The 14569-nt window shown below is 41.7% G+C and overlaps 1 protein-coding gene across 1 annotated transcript in view; it reads right to left on the reverse strand.

Moving 5' to 3' along the window:
• gas6 (growth arrest-specific 6) overlaps positions 1–14049 on the reverse strand; it is a 16046-nt gene extending 1997 nt beyond the window's left edge. Inside the window, exons 1-14 of the mRNA XM_034116590.1 lie at positions 13542–14049; positions 13159–13319; positions 11141–11165; positions 10997–11059; positions 8531–8653; positions 7412–7531; positions 6396–6518; positions 5282–5403; positions 4535–4653; positions 1859–2048; positions 1607–1771; positions 1187–1355; positions 900–1039; positions 620–821 (exon numbers count right to left, since the gene is read on the reverse strand). Coding sequence (XP_033972481.1) covers positions 620–821; positions 900–1039; positions 1187–1355; positions 1607–1771; positions 1859–2048; positions 4535–4653; positions 5282–5403; positions 6396–6518; positions 7412–7531; positions 8531–8653; positions 10997–11059; positions 11141–11165; positions 13159–13319; positions 13542–13617 — 1798 coding nt within the window. The 5' untranslated portion in view covers positions 13618–14049. The remainder of the gene's footprint in view (positions 1–619; positions 822–899; positions 1040–1186; positions 1356–1606; positions 1772–1858; positions 2049–4534; positions 4654–5281; positions 5404–6395; positions 6519–7411; positions 7532–8530; positions 8654–10996; positions 11060–11140; positions 11166–13158; positions 13320–13541) is intronic.
• Positions 14050–14569: the final 520 nt, after the last annotated feature.

Here is a 14569-nt window from a genome sequence, read left to right on the forward strand (position 1 = left end):
AACAGCATTAGTCAGTGTGTTGAATCAGAGTCAACAACCCCAACACGTAGCGCTTTTATCAATTATATAAGTATTTGGATCCATAGGGGATTCTTTTTCTGTCGACTCTTTTTGCATATACGGTGCAAAAAAAGAAAGTGAGCCATTTATAAATCGCATACATTTCCATAATTATGCATAATCACCCAGTCATGATTTATGTGTTTTTTTATTAACTGAACAAGACGGTGTGAAAGACTTTTTAATCTTTACATCATTCAATTGATCTGCTCAAGGAAACTGGATAAAACAAGGCTTGTGTGGCTATGCAATTAAGAAATCTAAATGTGCAACATATCAACAATATCTTGCCACATGTTCTAGACCAGAATTTACTGACGTAAAATGCATGCCAACACTAATGTCCATATGCATGTGCTTGTTATAAGACCATATTCTCACATACAGAAAAAAAAGAGAAAATGCCCGACTATTATTTTTATATTTCACTCTGCCAATTTTGAACCCTCCACTTTAAGTGTGTAGCATCTGCACAATACTTTTCCTTTATACTGTGGAAATAAATCCCCACATACTGCATTAATCTGATAAATGTGTTTATAGAAGAACGTGTCCTCACCAGGAAGGCCTCCTATAAAGATGCTGGACTGTGAAAGGATGTCAAAAGGAATGTCAGCGTCTTCACTGCGTCCAGCCTTGCCATCGACCAGCAGCAGGGTTTGGTTTCCTGAGAGCGTCACCTGGATGTCATGACTGTCCCCGTCACACAGGGGGGCCGGAGAGCTGGCAATGATGACATCACCTAGTGACACCAGCATATACTGAAAACACACAACAGGTCAGTAAATAGCTCACACACAGACAACAAACATACACAAGTTGAGATTTTAAACACTTACATCTCTCCATTCATCGGTGCCGGGGTGGTAGTCGGCCAGCACGATGGAGAGAGGGACTCTGTCCTGGTGAACGAGTGCAAACAGGACTCCGATCGCAGAGGTCGGACGCAGGGTCAACTGTACGCTCAGGTTCTGGGATTCTGTTGTGAAGATAACAGGAAGTAGGAGAACAGCAGTTCAAGGACAATGACGGTAGCCAACGAACACTCCCCAATTCAAATTAAACATTAACTAACTGCCATTAGGCTCAAATCTGCATCACACTCCCACACATCCACACACTGCACCATAGCTGATGTTGAAGAGAGCGAAGCCGGTGCCGGGGTAATACGCTCCAGGAACCTCGCTGCTGAAACACTGCATGTTGTCGTTGGACCGAACCGTTTCTTGTATGGAAGTATCTTCACCCGTCAACCACTTCCAGTCCTTCATACAGCCGTCCAGGCGGGGGTTTACCTACGTAGTCAAAACAATCTGTCAGTATATAACACTACATCAGTCAAAACTCAATCTCAATGTCAGGCCTAATGGATGTTTCAAACTTGGATTTTCTTCAAATAAAGATTCTTTCTTGGCTTCACTCTTTCATTAAGTCTAATGAAAACTGGGCTAGTTGTTTTTCCATCATCATGCTGACAGACAAACCGAGCAGATTGCCTAACTCCTTCTGCGGAAGTTAAAAAACACAAGCACATCGAGATAAACACCTGATTGACGAGGCCGTCCTCTCTGAACGGGACTCCTCCCACGGTGAGGTTGAGTTCATGCATGCCTTTCTTTAGCGTAAACAGATCACCGTTTACTGCAATCTTCATGACGGCCTCCCTGTCGATCTTAATCACCAGACTGCGCACCTGCTCCTCCACCGAGATCTGGAGAGAAAACAAGAAGACATTTAAAGAAGCGTTCAGCTAATGAAGCTAAAGCAGAAGCATATCACTGTTCATGAAGAGTCTAACCTTTCTCCATTGGCCGTCACTGACGATGGGCCCGCTGCTGGTGACCCTGCTGACTGTGCCATACTTCAGCTGCAGCTCCAGCCTCCCATGGTGCATTGCAAGCACGATCCAGGAGCTGTTTAGGTGACCCCCGGCAAAGAAGATCACCCCCTCTGGGTCGTAGGTGCGGAAGTCAAACTCTGCAGAGAAGCTGGAAGGTGGGGAGCAGAGTTTATTTCAATTATCTTTTTTTACGAGAAATATAATTGAGAATAGACCGAACCGGAAAGAAAACCTTTGAGTGACCAAAATAATTTAGTGGGAATGTTGACACAGCATTCCAACTACTTGTTATGCTACGCACAAAATTCTTTATTATTCCGCCGGGTTATTTTGCACCTCTTCTTCTCCCACATTCCACATCGCAGAAACTCCGTTCAAACATCAAAACGTTCAGCTCGGTCGGGAATCGATGGCTATTACTTTTCTTATTCATAACTTTCATAATTCCAGAGATACATCCCATCATTCATCACATTTTGAACATGGAAGTCAATGGAGAAACTCTTCAGACTTGAACAATCTTCATGCAACTTCAACTGCTAACTGTTCCTTCATACTTTCACTCAGAAACCTCATTCCAACTTTAAAATGTGACACATCTTTCTGACATTATTCGTGTAACACAACTTTTAAATCTGATTCGTACTTTTAGAGATATTAAACATTGTTCAGACCTCGGTTAAGAGGCCTTCTTCATATTTTAGAGTGTGTGATGTCACAGCTAGAGTGGAGGACAGATTTAATTTTGCCTGCCATAATTCCCAAACCCTACATTCCTGAGACATAATTTTTCATGAGAAACGTAGGAAAACATCTCGTAGCTTGAAAAATTAAAAAAGATTAAGCAAAATAATTAAACAAAATGCCTCTTGAGGGCATGAAGTGACAAAAACGTTCAACATTAAAGCCCATTGTAAGTTCAGCCTCATCTTTCCCCCACCACAGCAGCCGCACACCTTTAGTTAATCTGCCAAAAAGGCCACATTATTGACCCGAAAGTACACAAAAAGTACACTTCAGATACTCAAGTTCCTTGACATGCTTCACGCTTTGAAATTTCACCGATATCTGTTACGGTTCTTCAACAAAACGTTCACATGTAAGAGGTTTATCTCTCATTCAGAACAATGCAAATGCTCTCCTCTCACTGATTACTGCACCATGGAAACCTTTGATCTCTGGACACGTCGTTAGCTCAAATATAAACACCTGTGTCATGGAACACGATGATGTCATAACTCCAACTGACATGCTCAGAGCAGCAGACTTCCGATAATGGTTAATGGTCCTGCCCTCAACAGCTCTACGCCAATTGTGGGGTGTCATCATATGCCCTTTCCATGGTAACGCATCCCTCGCCATAAAAGACGATGTTGCTATAACTCCTATGAAAATGTTCAAAAAGTGCTCAAACTTCACATGTGTGCTAACAGTCCAGCCGTGAATACATCTACGGGACAGTTTTGAGATTTCTTCAAATGCCGTTGCCATGGCAACACAATGCTCACCATGAAACACGGTTTTCTCATAACTTCAGTGAAAATGCTCCAAACGGCCCAAAACTTCACAGGTTTGGTAACGATGCAGCCATCCACGCATCTAAGCGTATTATGGGATGCCATCAAATGCCGTTGTCATGGCGACAGATCATTCACCATCAAGTTAGTTCAAAAGTTTGCAGTTCAAATATTCTGCTGCTTTTCCAAGCCTTTTTACTTTCTTTTCTTCTCTCATCACACATTCAAGCCCCCAGTGTTCATGTATCATTTCAATCTAAATTCTTCTTACACATTACATTTCAGCATAGCAGTTTAGCGTCAGCTTTTCAGCATAAAGCATTCCCACTAGCAATTTCTTCAGGAATTGCATTCTCTAGTTGAATCTGCTATCCACTTGGCACGCAAACAAGTGGGCGGCATTTTCCCAGCTAAAATTAGACCTTTATTTCTAGCTGTAACAAACTTACAGGAACTATTTTCCCTATCACAACTTTTTACTGTGATATCTTGTTTCAATAGTTACTTTATTTTTGCTGTATTATTATTTTAATTTGTATTCTATTTTATCTTTAGCCTGTGTGAATCATGTTTTTCATTCTGACACTGTTGCTAATATTAACGCCTGAAATTCCCCAAGGGGATAAATAAAGTTCCATCTTATCTTAAACAAGAGACTGTTCAGCCCGGTGTTTGACTTTATTACAAACATGCCCATATAAAAACAAAATATCAACAAAAACTTCTAAAAGTATTTGATTATAGGCCAAATCTTCAATTATTTGAGCTTCTAATGCATATAAATCAACAAAAATGCAAAAAGTTAGGCAACAGATTTGGAGTTTAATCCAGGTTATTGGGCAGCTCTGAGATGCCAGAGAAATACTTAAAAGGAACACTTCACCCGCAAATTATTATTATTCAAAACCTTGAAGAAAAATGTTTAAGACCTCCTTAGACTAGTCTTTTAGTGAAACTAAAACACTCTTAACAGGACTTACCAGCAGGCTACAGGAAGTGTCTTTTTAATACCGTATCTGTCATTAAACTTACTGTAACTAAGGCATGAGTGCAGAGCTGTTGATGTTTTGTTAGGAGACAACTGTTGACAGTGTTGAGCAGCGTAACATGTTCTTACCCGGTTTGAATCCTGCGACGGAATCGCAGCCTCACCACTGGCACGCCGCTGAACATGCGGCCCAGGTAGAGCGAGCGAGGGTTCCTCTTCAGAGACGGCGACATACAGGGGGTTATAGGCTGTGAAACACAAATAGAAAACTGTGGATAAGGCATGCTGCTACTCCATGAGAACCATTGGACTCTTAAATTACTTAAAGGTCTCCTATTATGCTATTTTTAGGCACATATTATAGGTCTCAGATATATAAACATATATCGAAAACATGTATATGAAGTGTTTTGTTCAAAATACCAAACAGATCAACCATTCTAGCCATGCCTCATACCCCTCTATTTCAGCCCTGTTAGAGAACTGCTGATTCTGGGTCCGTAGCTTTAAAAAAAATGCATCCTTATGCAGGAGAATTCTACCCAGATACTCAGCTAAATGCTGCCGTGAAGCCAGCCCACATTTCCGATATTACGTAATATCGGCAGAAAATCTGGAACAGCTCCGTTGTACCCCCGTTTTTTTAGATTTGGGTACGGAGGAAAAGAAAGAGGGTTTGGTTTTCTGACAATTTGTGAGTTCCCTTACACACCGGGGACACATATTTATGCATAAAAGACATCAAAAAGTGCATTTTGCATGATAGGAGACCTTTAACAAATCAGGAATGCAGTATATAGTTCATATTTAACAACATAGGCTTGAACTGAACTATGAAATAGCTGGTTGATATTGGCCACAGATCATGTGTTTCACCTTACAGCTCCTGAGGTCCTGGCCCAGCTTCATGCCCTGACGTCCATCACAGAAACAACGGAAACTCCCCGGCGTGTTCAGACACTCCTCTGCACACACACCCGTCTCACACTCATCCACATCTGACGGGGACAGAGCAGGTTGAAGGAGTTTAGGAAGAGATAAAAAGACATGTGAGGTATAAAGGGCTACAAAGACAGAGAGTTCATGATGTTATCATTGAGCGTTAAAAAAACATCTCTTTCCTGTCAACATATCAGGGAATGCAAACAACACTTGAGTCGAGTGGTGTTTGAAGGTGACTGGGTGGTATCTCCCCGCTTCATGTACAACCATACATGGCCATGAGAGAGCTAGCTAAAAAAACATTAATTCTCAGAGGAGGGACGCAGAGGTTATAAAAAGTCTGGTTCCACTGCCGAGCAAACAGTGAATTCTTATTCAATGTTTTACCAAAATACATAATGTTGTAGTTATTTATCTTAGAATGTTATCTTATCAAATAACAGACAGTATGGCTTTTGTTTTGGATATTCTTAGATTCTTGAGTATTATAATGTATTGCGAGCAGTGAGACTTTTGCTGCAAATGTAGGGGGACAAGGTGAGATTAAACTTGTTTGACATACTGTACAATATCATATTTGTACATGGTGGGCTCTTAAAATCACATTTACTAAAGGTTACTTGAAGATGAGGATTGCTAATGTTGCTCAATGCATATAAAGCAAGACTTGGTGAGTTTAAGCTGACTGTCAAAAGTGAAAAACACCTATAGCATATCTAATGTGTTAGTTCATTCTGATTCCTGCCCTTTATATTACCTCATTCATTTCTGACCTAACCGCATTTGAAATTGAAAAAAAAGGTACTTTCAAAGGTCTGTGTACCAGACATATGTGAATAGGGTCACTGTGTGTATTTTCCTGTGAAAAAAACGGTTTTCTAAGGCATAGAGAACATGACCTGTTACCTAGTTAAACAGAATTTCTCCAAATATCTTTGCATTCCTTTCCTGACCCCTCAACACAGCTGCATCAAGTCCTGCTGCGGCTGGAGCTGCTCCTCGGTCAGTTCTCATGAAACTATGTTTGTTTGTTTGTATACACACTTACCAACACAGCTTTTGGTTTCGTTGTCGTAGACGTATCCGGTATCACACAAGCAATCATAGCTGCCCTCCTTATTCTCACATCGTGCGGTTCCACACACACCTGGGTCCTCGCACTCATCCACATCTGAAAGAAGACAAAATAAATGTCAGCTGGAGGGGTTGGAGTCTTCTGGGAATCAGAACCAGAAACACTAAACGGTTGTTTGTTGTGCATTCGCTCATTAGTGTAAGGAACCACATTTGTCAGACTAAACTGAATTCATTTAAGGAGTTGGAAATTAGAATCAGCCATAAAAGAAATTGCTGGTAAATTCTCGATTTGATTTGTCAAACGGCTTTATAGCGTTGGAATGTGGGTGGTGTGTGTGATTGAAAGATATTTGGCTCCTCTTTGTGTTTCCTGCGCCCGGTGATCCCTGCTGCTGATGCTGAGAAACATGCCGTTTATTTTGCAAGTTTGTACACAGACCGTAACAATACATAGCCGGAGCAAAATTGGCAAAGTTTCCCTTGAGCTATTTGAATCAAAATGACCTCATTAATGAACCCAAAGCAGCTTTAAAATTAGGTCAACAGATTCATTTGGTTCAAACTGTTTGTCAGAGTAATACTGTCTTTAAAGTAAATAAATGAGACACTTGTTACAGCACTCACCAAATCTATGTCCATCAAAGATTTTAAAGGCAATTAAATAGAAATGTCAATGTGTCTTTATCATGGTTTAATTAAAGATTGCTTGCAAAACAAGAGTTTGCAATACTGAACGTGACTAAGGGTCTGTGAGGTTGAAATGTGTTTTCCTTACTTATAAACCATGTGTTCTTTATGGAAACAAAATGATAATTATGTCACAGGAGAGAAAAACACTGCCACTGGATTATGGGACTGCAGCCACAGAAATGTTCAAATTGAAAAACCTTATTTTTTTCTAGTGGATTCACAATTATTAAGACACTGATTCAAAAAGTGATGCTGCAGTGACAGTATTGACACGGTAGTTTTTGAGGATGTGCTCACCTTTACACGTGTGGCGTCCTACCAACATGTAGCCCTGGCGACAGGAGCAGCGGTAACTGCCCATAGTGTTGTTGCATATGTGTTCACACTCTACGCTTTTCTTGCTGCACTCGTCGACATCTGCAAAACAGAGCGTACAGTACAGTCAACGCAGGAAAAACATCATCATGGGCTGTGAAAACATTAGCTTCTTTGGCTTCTGTAAAGCTTTTCCCAGGAATTCAGGATCATGTTGTGTTTAAACAGTTTCGAAGTTTACTTTTGAAATACTGAACAGGAGCCAAAGGGGGAAGTTTGATACAGTTTGAAAAGCTCACCTAAATGTTCTATTTGTACTTTGTTAAACACTTCACAAATAACGTACAGCCTATGTCATAGTGGCTGTGTTGCAGCGGAGTGTTTAGGAAGAGTGCGGTCATCAAGTGGAAAGGCTTAGACCGAGTCAAACAGAATCTGTCGGGGTTTCCTCTCGCAGTAAGGTGGCAGGATGAGTCACAGTGGAAATGATGCTGTGCCATAAACCAACCACTTTCCCTCTCACTCAGTGTTTCTGTTTGTAATATGTGTGTTTTTCAGTTCCTGCATGTAAACTTAATATTTGACACCTTCCCCTTGTAAAATGGAGTTCTTGCTGTGATTTCCAATGTAAGCCTCCATACACAGTGACTAGCTTTGACCTCTAATGAGAGAAATAGATTGCTGTTGTGAGTTCCCGCACATGCAGCTCATATTGACCTGACACACAATTCACACATCATTATGAGCTGCAGCGGCAACAGTTGATATTAAAGAGGCATGTCAACAACAGCAGTTGCAATTGTAAGATAAGAGCGAAAGGAAACACTAGTTTAGAGTTCTAAAAGGTCAAAACAAAAACCTTCACATGAACATAATTAGAAACAATTAAACTATTTGACAATTCCAGTAAATGACTATTGGAAGTGATGGGAAGCCAGATCTTTCTATCAGTCCACAGGACAGGCTGTCAGAAAGAAGGTCACACAGATTATGAAACGTATTGAGTGAGGCTGGAGATGACACGGAGTGACGGTGCACAAATTCAACCTTGGCTGAGCTCTAGCACACACTGTCCAACTGTTTCCATAGCGATGACAGTACCTTTCTCACATCTGGCTCCTGCCCAGCCTGTGAAACAGTGACAGAGGAAGTTGCCCTTTTTGTCCTCGCAGCGCACTGTACCGCTGGGATAACAGGGCGAAGGGGAGCACTGATCCGGTATATCTTCAAGTGAGAGAGAAACAAAAACAGGAAAACACAGAGAAATGGAAGGGTTAATTCAAACCAGATGCATACAGGGATTATAACAGACTGGATATCGACACCAGACAGAGGAAGGGCGCCTCTTATGTTCTGCACATCAGGAGTTCAATATAAATAACTTTATGCTGGCTAAGCCCTCCAGCCTGATATGCACTTATTCCGTCCTTCCCAGCATACCTATCCTCTAGCTAAAAACAAAACAAATGGATATTCAACTTTTCTGAATATCTATTTTTTCTAATACATATTTTCACTTACACAAGCTCTCATGCCAATTTTTTCTCTCCCAAATGCAATTTTGTTTTCCTAGCAGTGGAGTGTGACTGCTCGACATGTCTGGGCATGTTAGCTGGAGTTCAGAGAGAGTGGAAGACAGTGTGTGGAGAGAATTAGGGGAACAGCCTGGAAATAAGCTCACAAGGCACAACTTTTCCAATGAATGATGTGCAACGCTGTATAATAAATGCCCTTATGCAATTAGTGACTGACCTTTATTAACAATTCACATATGATCACATATCATATAGGGCTGCACGATTTGGGGAAATAATCTAATTGCGATTTTTCTGACAGATATTGCGATTGCGATTCGATATGCGATATTTGTTTTTAAGCGACCCAACGGAAGTTTATTGTAAAATGCGGCCATATTTCCGGCTAGGAAGGTCGTATCAACGTGCTCCCGTCTCTAGCACCCCCGCAGCCAGAGCTACGAGTGAAAGAACTAAACTTACATGAAACTTCCGTTGGGTTGCTTTAAAGTCAAGCTTCAGTTTAAGATTCACCCTGTAATAGATGTAAAACATGTGATGGAGCATTACTAACCTGACTCAGATGGTTTGTTTCACCAAACCATCTAGGACAGCTCCATTGGAAGCCATTTGGAAAAGGGCAGGCACTTTCAAAAATACTTGGCAGGTGATTGGATCAATCTCTCAATCACCTTCTATCATGGGCCACTTCTGATTGGTTAACAATGGCTGGTATCATACCGACTGCTGCAAATGGTGGCAAACTTAAATCATTATAAATGGCATGCTCCTGGTGTGAGAGGTTTTGGAGACGATTTCTAATTACTAACGGGTAATAAAAAACAAACAAGAGGTGGACCTAACAAAAGGGGAAGAAAAAGGAAGGAGGTCACCAATTGAAAACACAGAAACATGAACAAAAATATGTCACCTTCTAAGGGGAGGGTAACCACAGGACTCTCACTTTTGTAGGCTTAAAAATGTAGAGGTCCTATGTGCAACTGATTTTATTTAATAAAGCAGACACCATGGGCTACCACAATGTCAATTTGAATAAGGCCCCCAAAGGTTTACAGGAACAATTACTGTCGCTTTCAGTAAATGCTAGATGATGGGAATATGCGTGTTTGATTATTCTATTTTCTGCAAAAGAACCAGCAAAAGATGTGAGTGTGTAAACTGCAGACTAAGGGAACAGAAACAGGGAGGAGGAGGAGTGGGAGAATAAACAGTCTCTGCTGTGCTTTTGGTATGTGCAAATATGAAGCTGATACTGTATGTTTCCATAACATGACATGTCTGAAGTATTCCATAAAAGGAATGTCAAGATTGCTTTAAAACCAGCATACCACCCACCATGAGTGTGCAGTGAGGCGAGAGACAGACGGGAAGAGAGTTGCAGTGAGAGAAAGAAAAGTGATGAGAGAGAGATAGCTGCTGAGCTGCCGTGTCATGATGCTGCAGCTGAGTCACGGAACCCCCCCTCGAGGTTCCTCAGCCAATAGCAATGAAGCCGGTTGCTCTCTTGTATCCTCATGCAGCAGAAACCCCGTGCTCCACTCACGTCAGTCGTTTTGTTTCACGTCACTGCTCCACTAAGCAAGCTCAGGAAGACGCTGGTGCAGTCACGCAGAGAGAGTGAGTATGTGACGACAAAAGGGGTGTGTCCCCCATTCACCAATCTGCAGCATCACTGTAGCAAAGTGCTGCAATATTACTCACAGACACCTATACATCATACAGCTCACTCTTCAAAGTCACACACTCAGGTGTGTCACGCTGCAAGAACTGACCTGGAGTTGCCTAAGAAATTCAGCATTTCTTTTCAGCTGTGTGCTTTCTTTTTCTGCCTATAGAGTGTGCCTTAGTTTGATGCAGAGGGGTGATACTGCAGTGCAGCCCAACCCCACACTGCAACCTCTCTCTATACCTAATACTACTTACACAGCACAGAGAAAAGAAAGACTGAAAGGTGAGAAAAAAACACTTCCCTCAGTTCTGCCATCAAGCTTTGAAATACATTGTTAGACAGATAAGAGGGCATAAAACGTACTATGGACACACGTTATCAGATCCTGTTTCTTCTTTTCAGCATCTCCAAACTTCTCCATACAGGCTAGACAGAAACAAACATTTAAATCAAGACCGGATGTTATCAGTAGAAATGAAAAGATGTATGCAACTTTAGATAACTTACCTAAATACTTGGGATAGAAGTAGTCCTAAATCAGGGGGAAGAAGTGGAAAAAGAGGAGAAAAAAAGTTACGTAGGCGTATTAAACAAAAATTGAAACAGAACAGAACATTTTTAATACATATATATGGTTAGTACGGGAAGTTCTGCTAATATTTGACATAATCTAGGATTTGTTTTTGCTTCATGCCTTATCTCTGTGCTTACACTCAGGGGAGTGCGAAGAGACTCATAAACAATCGTTAATTCTGATAGGTGTGTATGTGTTTAATGTCTGGAGAGAGATAACAACATGATTTATCTGTAATCTGTGTGTGTGTGTGTGTCTTCTCTCTAACGGGTGCGGCCCTTTGCCAAAGGCTCCCTGAGAATTCTCTGCATTCCTGATAGTAGTAGCATCACTCCCTCCTCCTGGCTGCAGTACTTCTGAACATATAGGTCAAAACTTGGGGATGATCTACCAATATGAAAAATGGCTATGGAGGCACAGAGATTTGAGTGAGCTGAGGCAAAAAATACTTTGTAAGAATTAGTTATCAGACACAAGTCATATAAAGCTAGGAGCATTTTACACAAGTCTGATTATAACTCATATTTGCGGCAACAAATCATTTGCAGCAGTCAGTCACAGAACTAGTTTGGGGCTATTAGTAAACTTAATCCTGACATAATAAAGCACTTTTGACACCTTTTCTTCCACCTAACAAGTGAGAGACCAGAAACACTGCATGCTTGCGTGTGTAGCTAAAGATAATCATGAGTATCCAGGAACACCCTCTCTCTGCAGAGCCAGAAAGCTGCAGCAGTAGAAGAAAATGCAGAGTCAGAGACAGGCCCTTTCAGAATGAATAATGCAGCTATGAATGAGACTGCAGCTTTGTGGCACGACATGGTTTAAGACTACAGGCACACTATCACAATTCTGATAGTGATGTGCATCCAGCTGTCTCAAACTGACCTGACTTCACATTTTTCTCGAACCCAGCTCAACTTTGCTTTAATCCTCTCTCCCTCAGCTTCCATGTCAGTCCACTGGGCTAATCTTATGAGTAATCTCACATTCATCGATTGCCTCATTCACTCTTTCGCCGCAATTCACAGCAGCAAAACTTCCTGAGTGAGGGAGCACCAGCGCATTGCCAACAAACAGGTACCGTTTTTTTTTTTTAAATCCCTCACTTGTAAATCAAGCAGTCGGAAAAAAATAGATTCAACACTGTCAGGATACACTTGTTGACCTTATTTCTTGAAAGCTAACTACTCAAAGGGGTTTGGGCAAGAATAACATAATATAACTGCTCAGTGACTACACACAGGTGTCTGTAGAGATGTTTTCTATGACATTACATAATTTCTATCTCTGGGCCTGTTTGCATATTCAGCATATGTTTTACATATTAAATAGGTTGACATTCACATGGATGAAGAGGCTTCTCTTTGCATTTATTAAAGCAGAATGGAAACTAATCTGCAGGATAGGACTTTACAGTATTAATGTGAAATAGTGCCATTTTATTTTTGCAAAAAACACCAGTGTGCACTGTGTGCAAGTATGAAAAGGAGTGCAGTGTCTTCACTGAAATTGTATTTCATAAACTAAGGCTTAGTCACGCTGATTCAGTGTCACAGGAGCAAACAAAAGAAGAGGGAAAACATGCCAAGTCCTTGACATGGGAATAGTATGTGCACTGACAAGTATGAGGACTTATTGGAGCATGAACACCACGGGGCCAGACAATGAATCATTCTGCTGTTGCATCATGAATTTACTGTCAATATCAACTTCATGCCAACAACCAACATTGTTTTCAAAATAACACTAGCATTATGGTCCCATTTCGAAAGGTAATAGTGTTTTGATAAATTGCCAGACCGTCAACGACTACTTTTTAGTACTGACTCAATGCAGAGGATGGTAGTTGGGGTGTTGTAATGGTGTTTGGGTTGCAACTATGCAACCTTAGACTAAATACCATAACTTTTTAGTGGCGGTTTGGTGCAGAAATATATAATATACTCACAGTCTCCGGGTCGTTCTCAAACACTTCTCTGGCCTCCTCTTTGGAGCACTTTTCCTCCACACACTCCCTCTCCAAGTGCCCTTGCTTCGTCTCCTCGAAAACTTGATTTGCTCTCCTGTGTCTGCTCAGAAACTGGTTTGCCTCTTGGGGAGACAACGAAACTAAAAAAAGACACCCAAAAAGACATGAATTCATCTACAAGAGCAAGGGAAGGTCAAACAACTCGGGATTTAAGCTATATTTTGGCCCTCAAAAACGAAAACATTTCATGAAGGTTGCTAAACATATACAGTTAAAGCCGTTAATAACATCATCATCAGCTACACATGTCAAAGGGGACTTAGCGAGCTAGCTAGCCACCTAGCATGTGAGTGTTTACTTACTGCTGTCGGACCATCGGACAACCAGCAGGATTAGCAGGGCTGCCGATGAAACGCACTTGGTCGGGGTCAGCAGCATTGTTTCACCGCTGTGTCTGCGCCAAGCTTGAGAAACTTTCCTCCTGCTCCGTTTTATAGTCCCTCTATCCCCCTCTGTGTGTCTCTCAATGTCACCGAACCGAGGCTAAGAGCGAAACACACTGCAGGTATTCAGGTACTTCCGAACGGTGCTCCTTAACGTTTTGATGCGAAATCACCTAAACTGTCGTGAGTTTCTCCCGCATGTTCTTCATAACACAGGAAAACTAAGAAACCGTTCTCGTTTCTCTGCGGTGCTGCGCGTCCCCCATAGCGGTCTGTACTTTATTGTGTGACCCTCCTCTCTTGTGTGAGCCCTCTCTGGCCGGGCTGAGTCCCCACTCTGCGGAGAAAAGACAGCAGCAGCACGCCTCTGTGCTTCAGTAGGGGGAGCAGTCAGGAGTTTGTAACCATGCCTCCCTCACTCCTTCTCTCTCTGTGCTCGTGTGTGTGTGTGTGTGTGTGTGTGTGTGTGTGTGTGTGGGGTGGTGTGGTGTGTTTGGGAGTGTGTGTGAGAGAGGAGAGAGAGAGAGAGAGAGAGAGAGAGAGAGAGAGAGAGAGAGAGAGAAGAGAGAGAGAGAGAGAGAGAGAGAGAGAGAGAGAGAGAGACAGAGAGAGAGAGAGAGAGAGAGAGAAGAATATCTTTGCTCGAGTCGCTCTCCTCTTTCTCTACTGCTCGACTTTTTGCTCCGATCTACCTCTCTTCTCTCTTCTCTCGCTTCTTAGTATCCTTCTCTTCTCGCTCTTTTTCTCTCTCTTCTCTGCGATGCTTCTTCTAAATGTGCCCGCCTACAAACCTAGTAAAAACTCATACATCAGAAATAATACTTGCTTCACAAATTAAACTACCCAACAGAGTGTAAAGTTGTTCAATTGAAACGTTGCTTACACATTAATGCATCAATAATACTTATCTAGCAATACATATAATGACAAGGGGCCTGCAAGGGGCC

This window comes from Trematomus bernacchii, unplaced genomic scaffold (genome assembly GCF_902827165.1).
Source record: "Trematomus bernacchii unplaced genomic scaffold, fTreBer1.1, whole genome shotgun sequence".
NCBI classification, from domain to species: domain Eukaryota; kingdom Metazoa; phylum Chordata; class Actinopteri; order Perciformes; family Nototheniidae; genus Trematomus; species Trematomus bernacchii.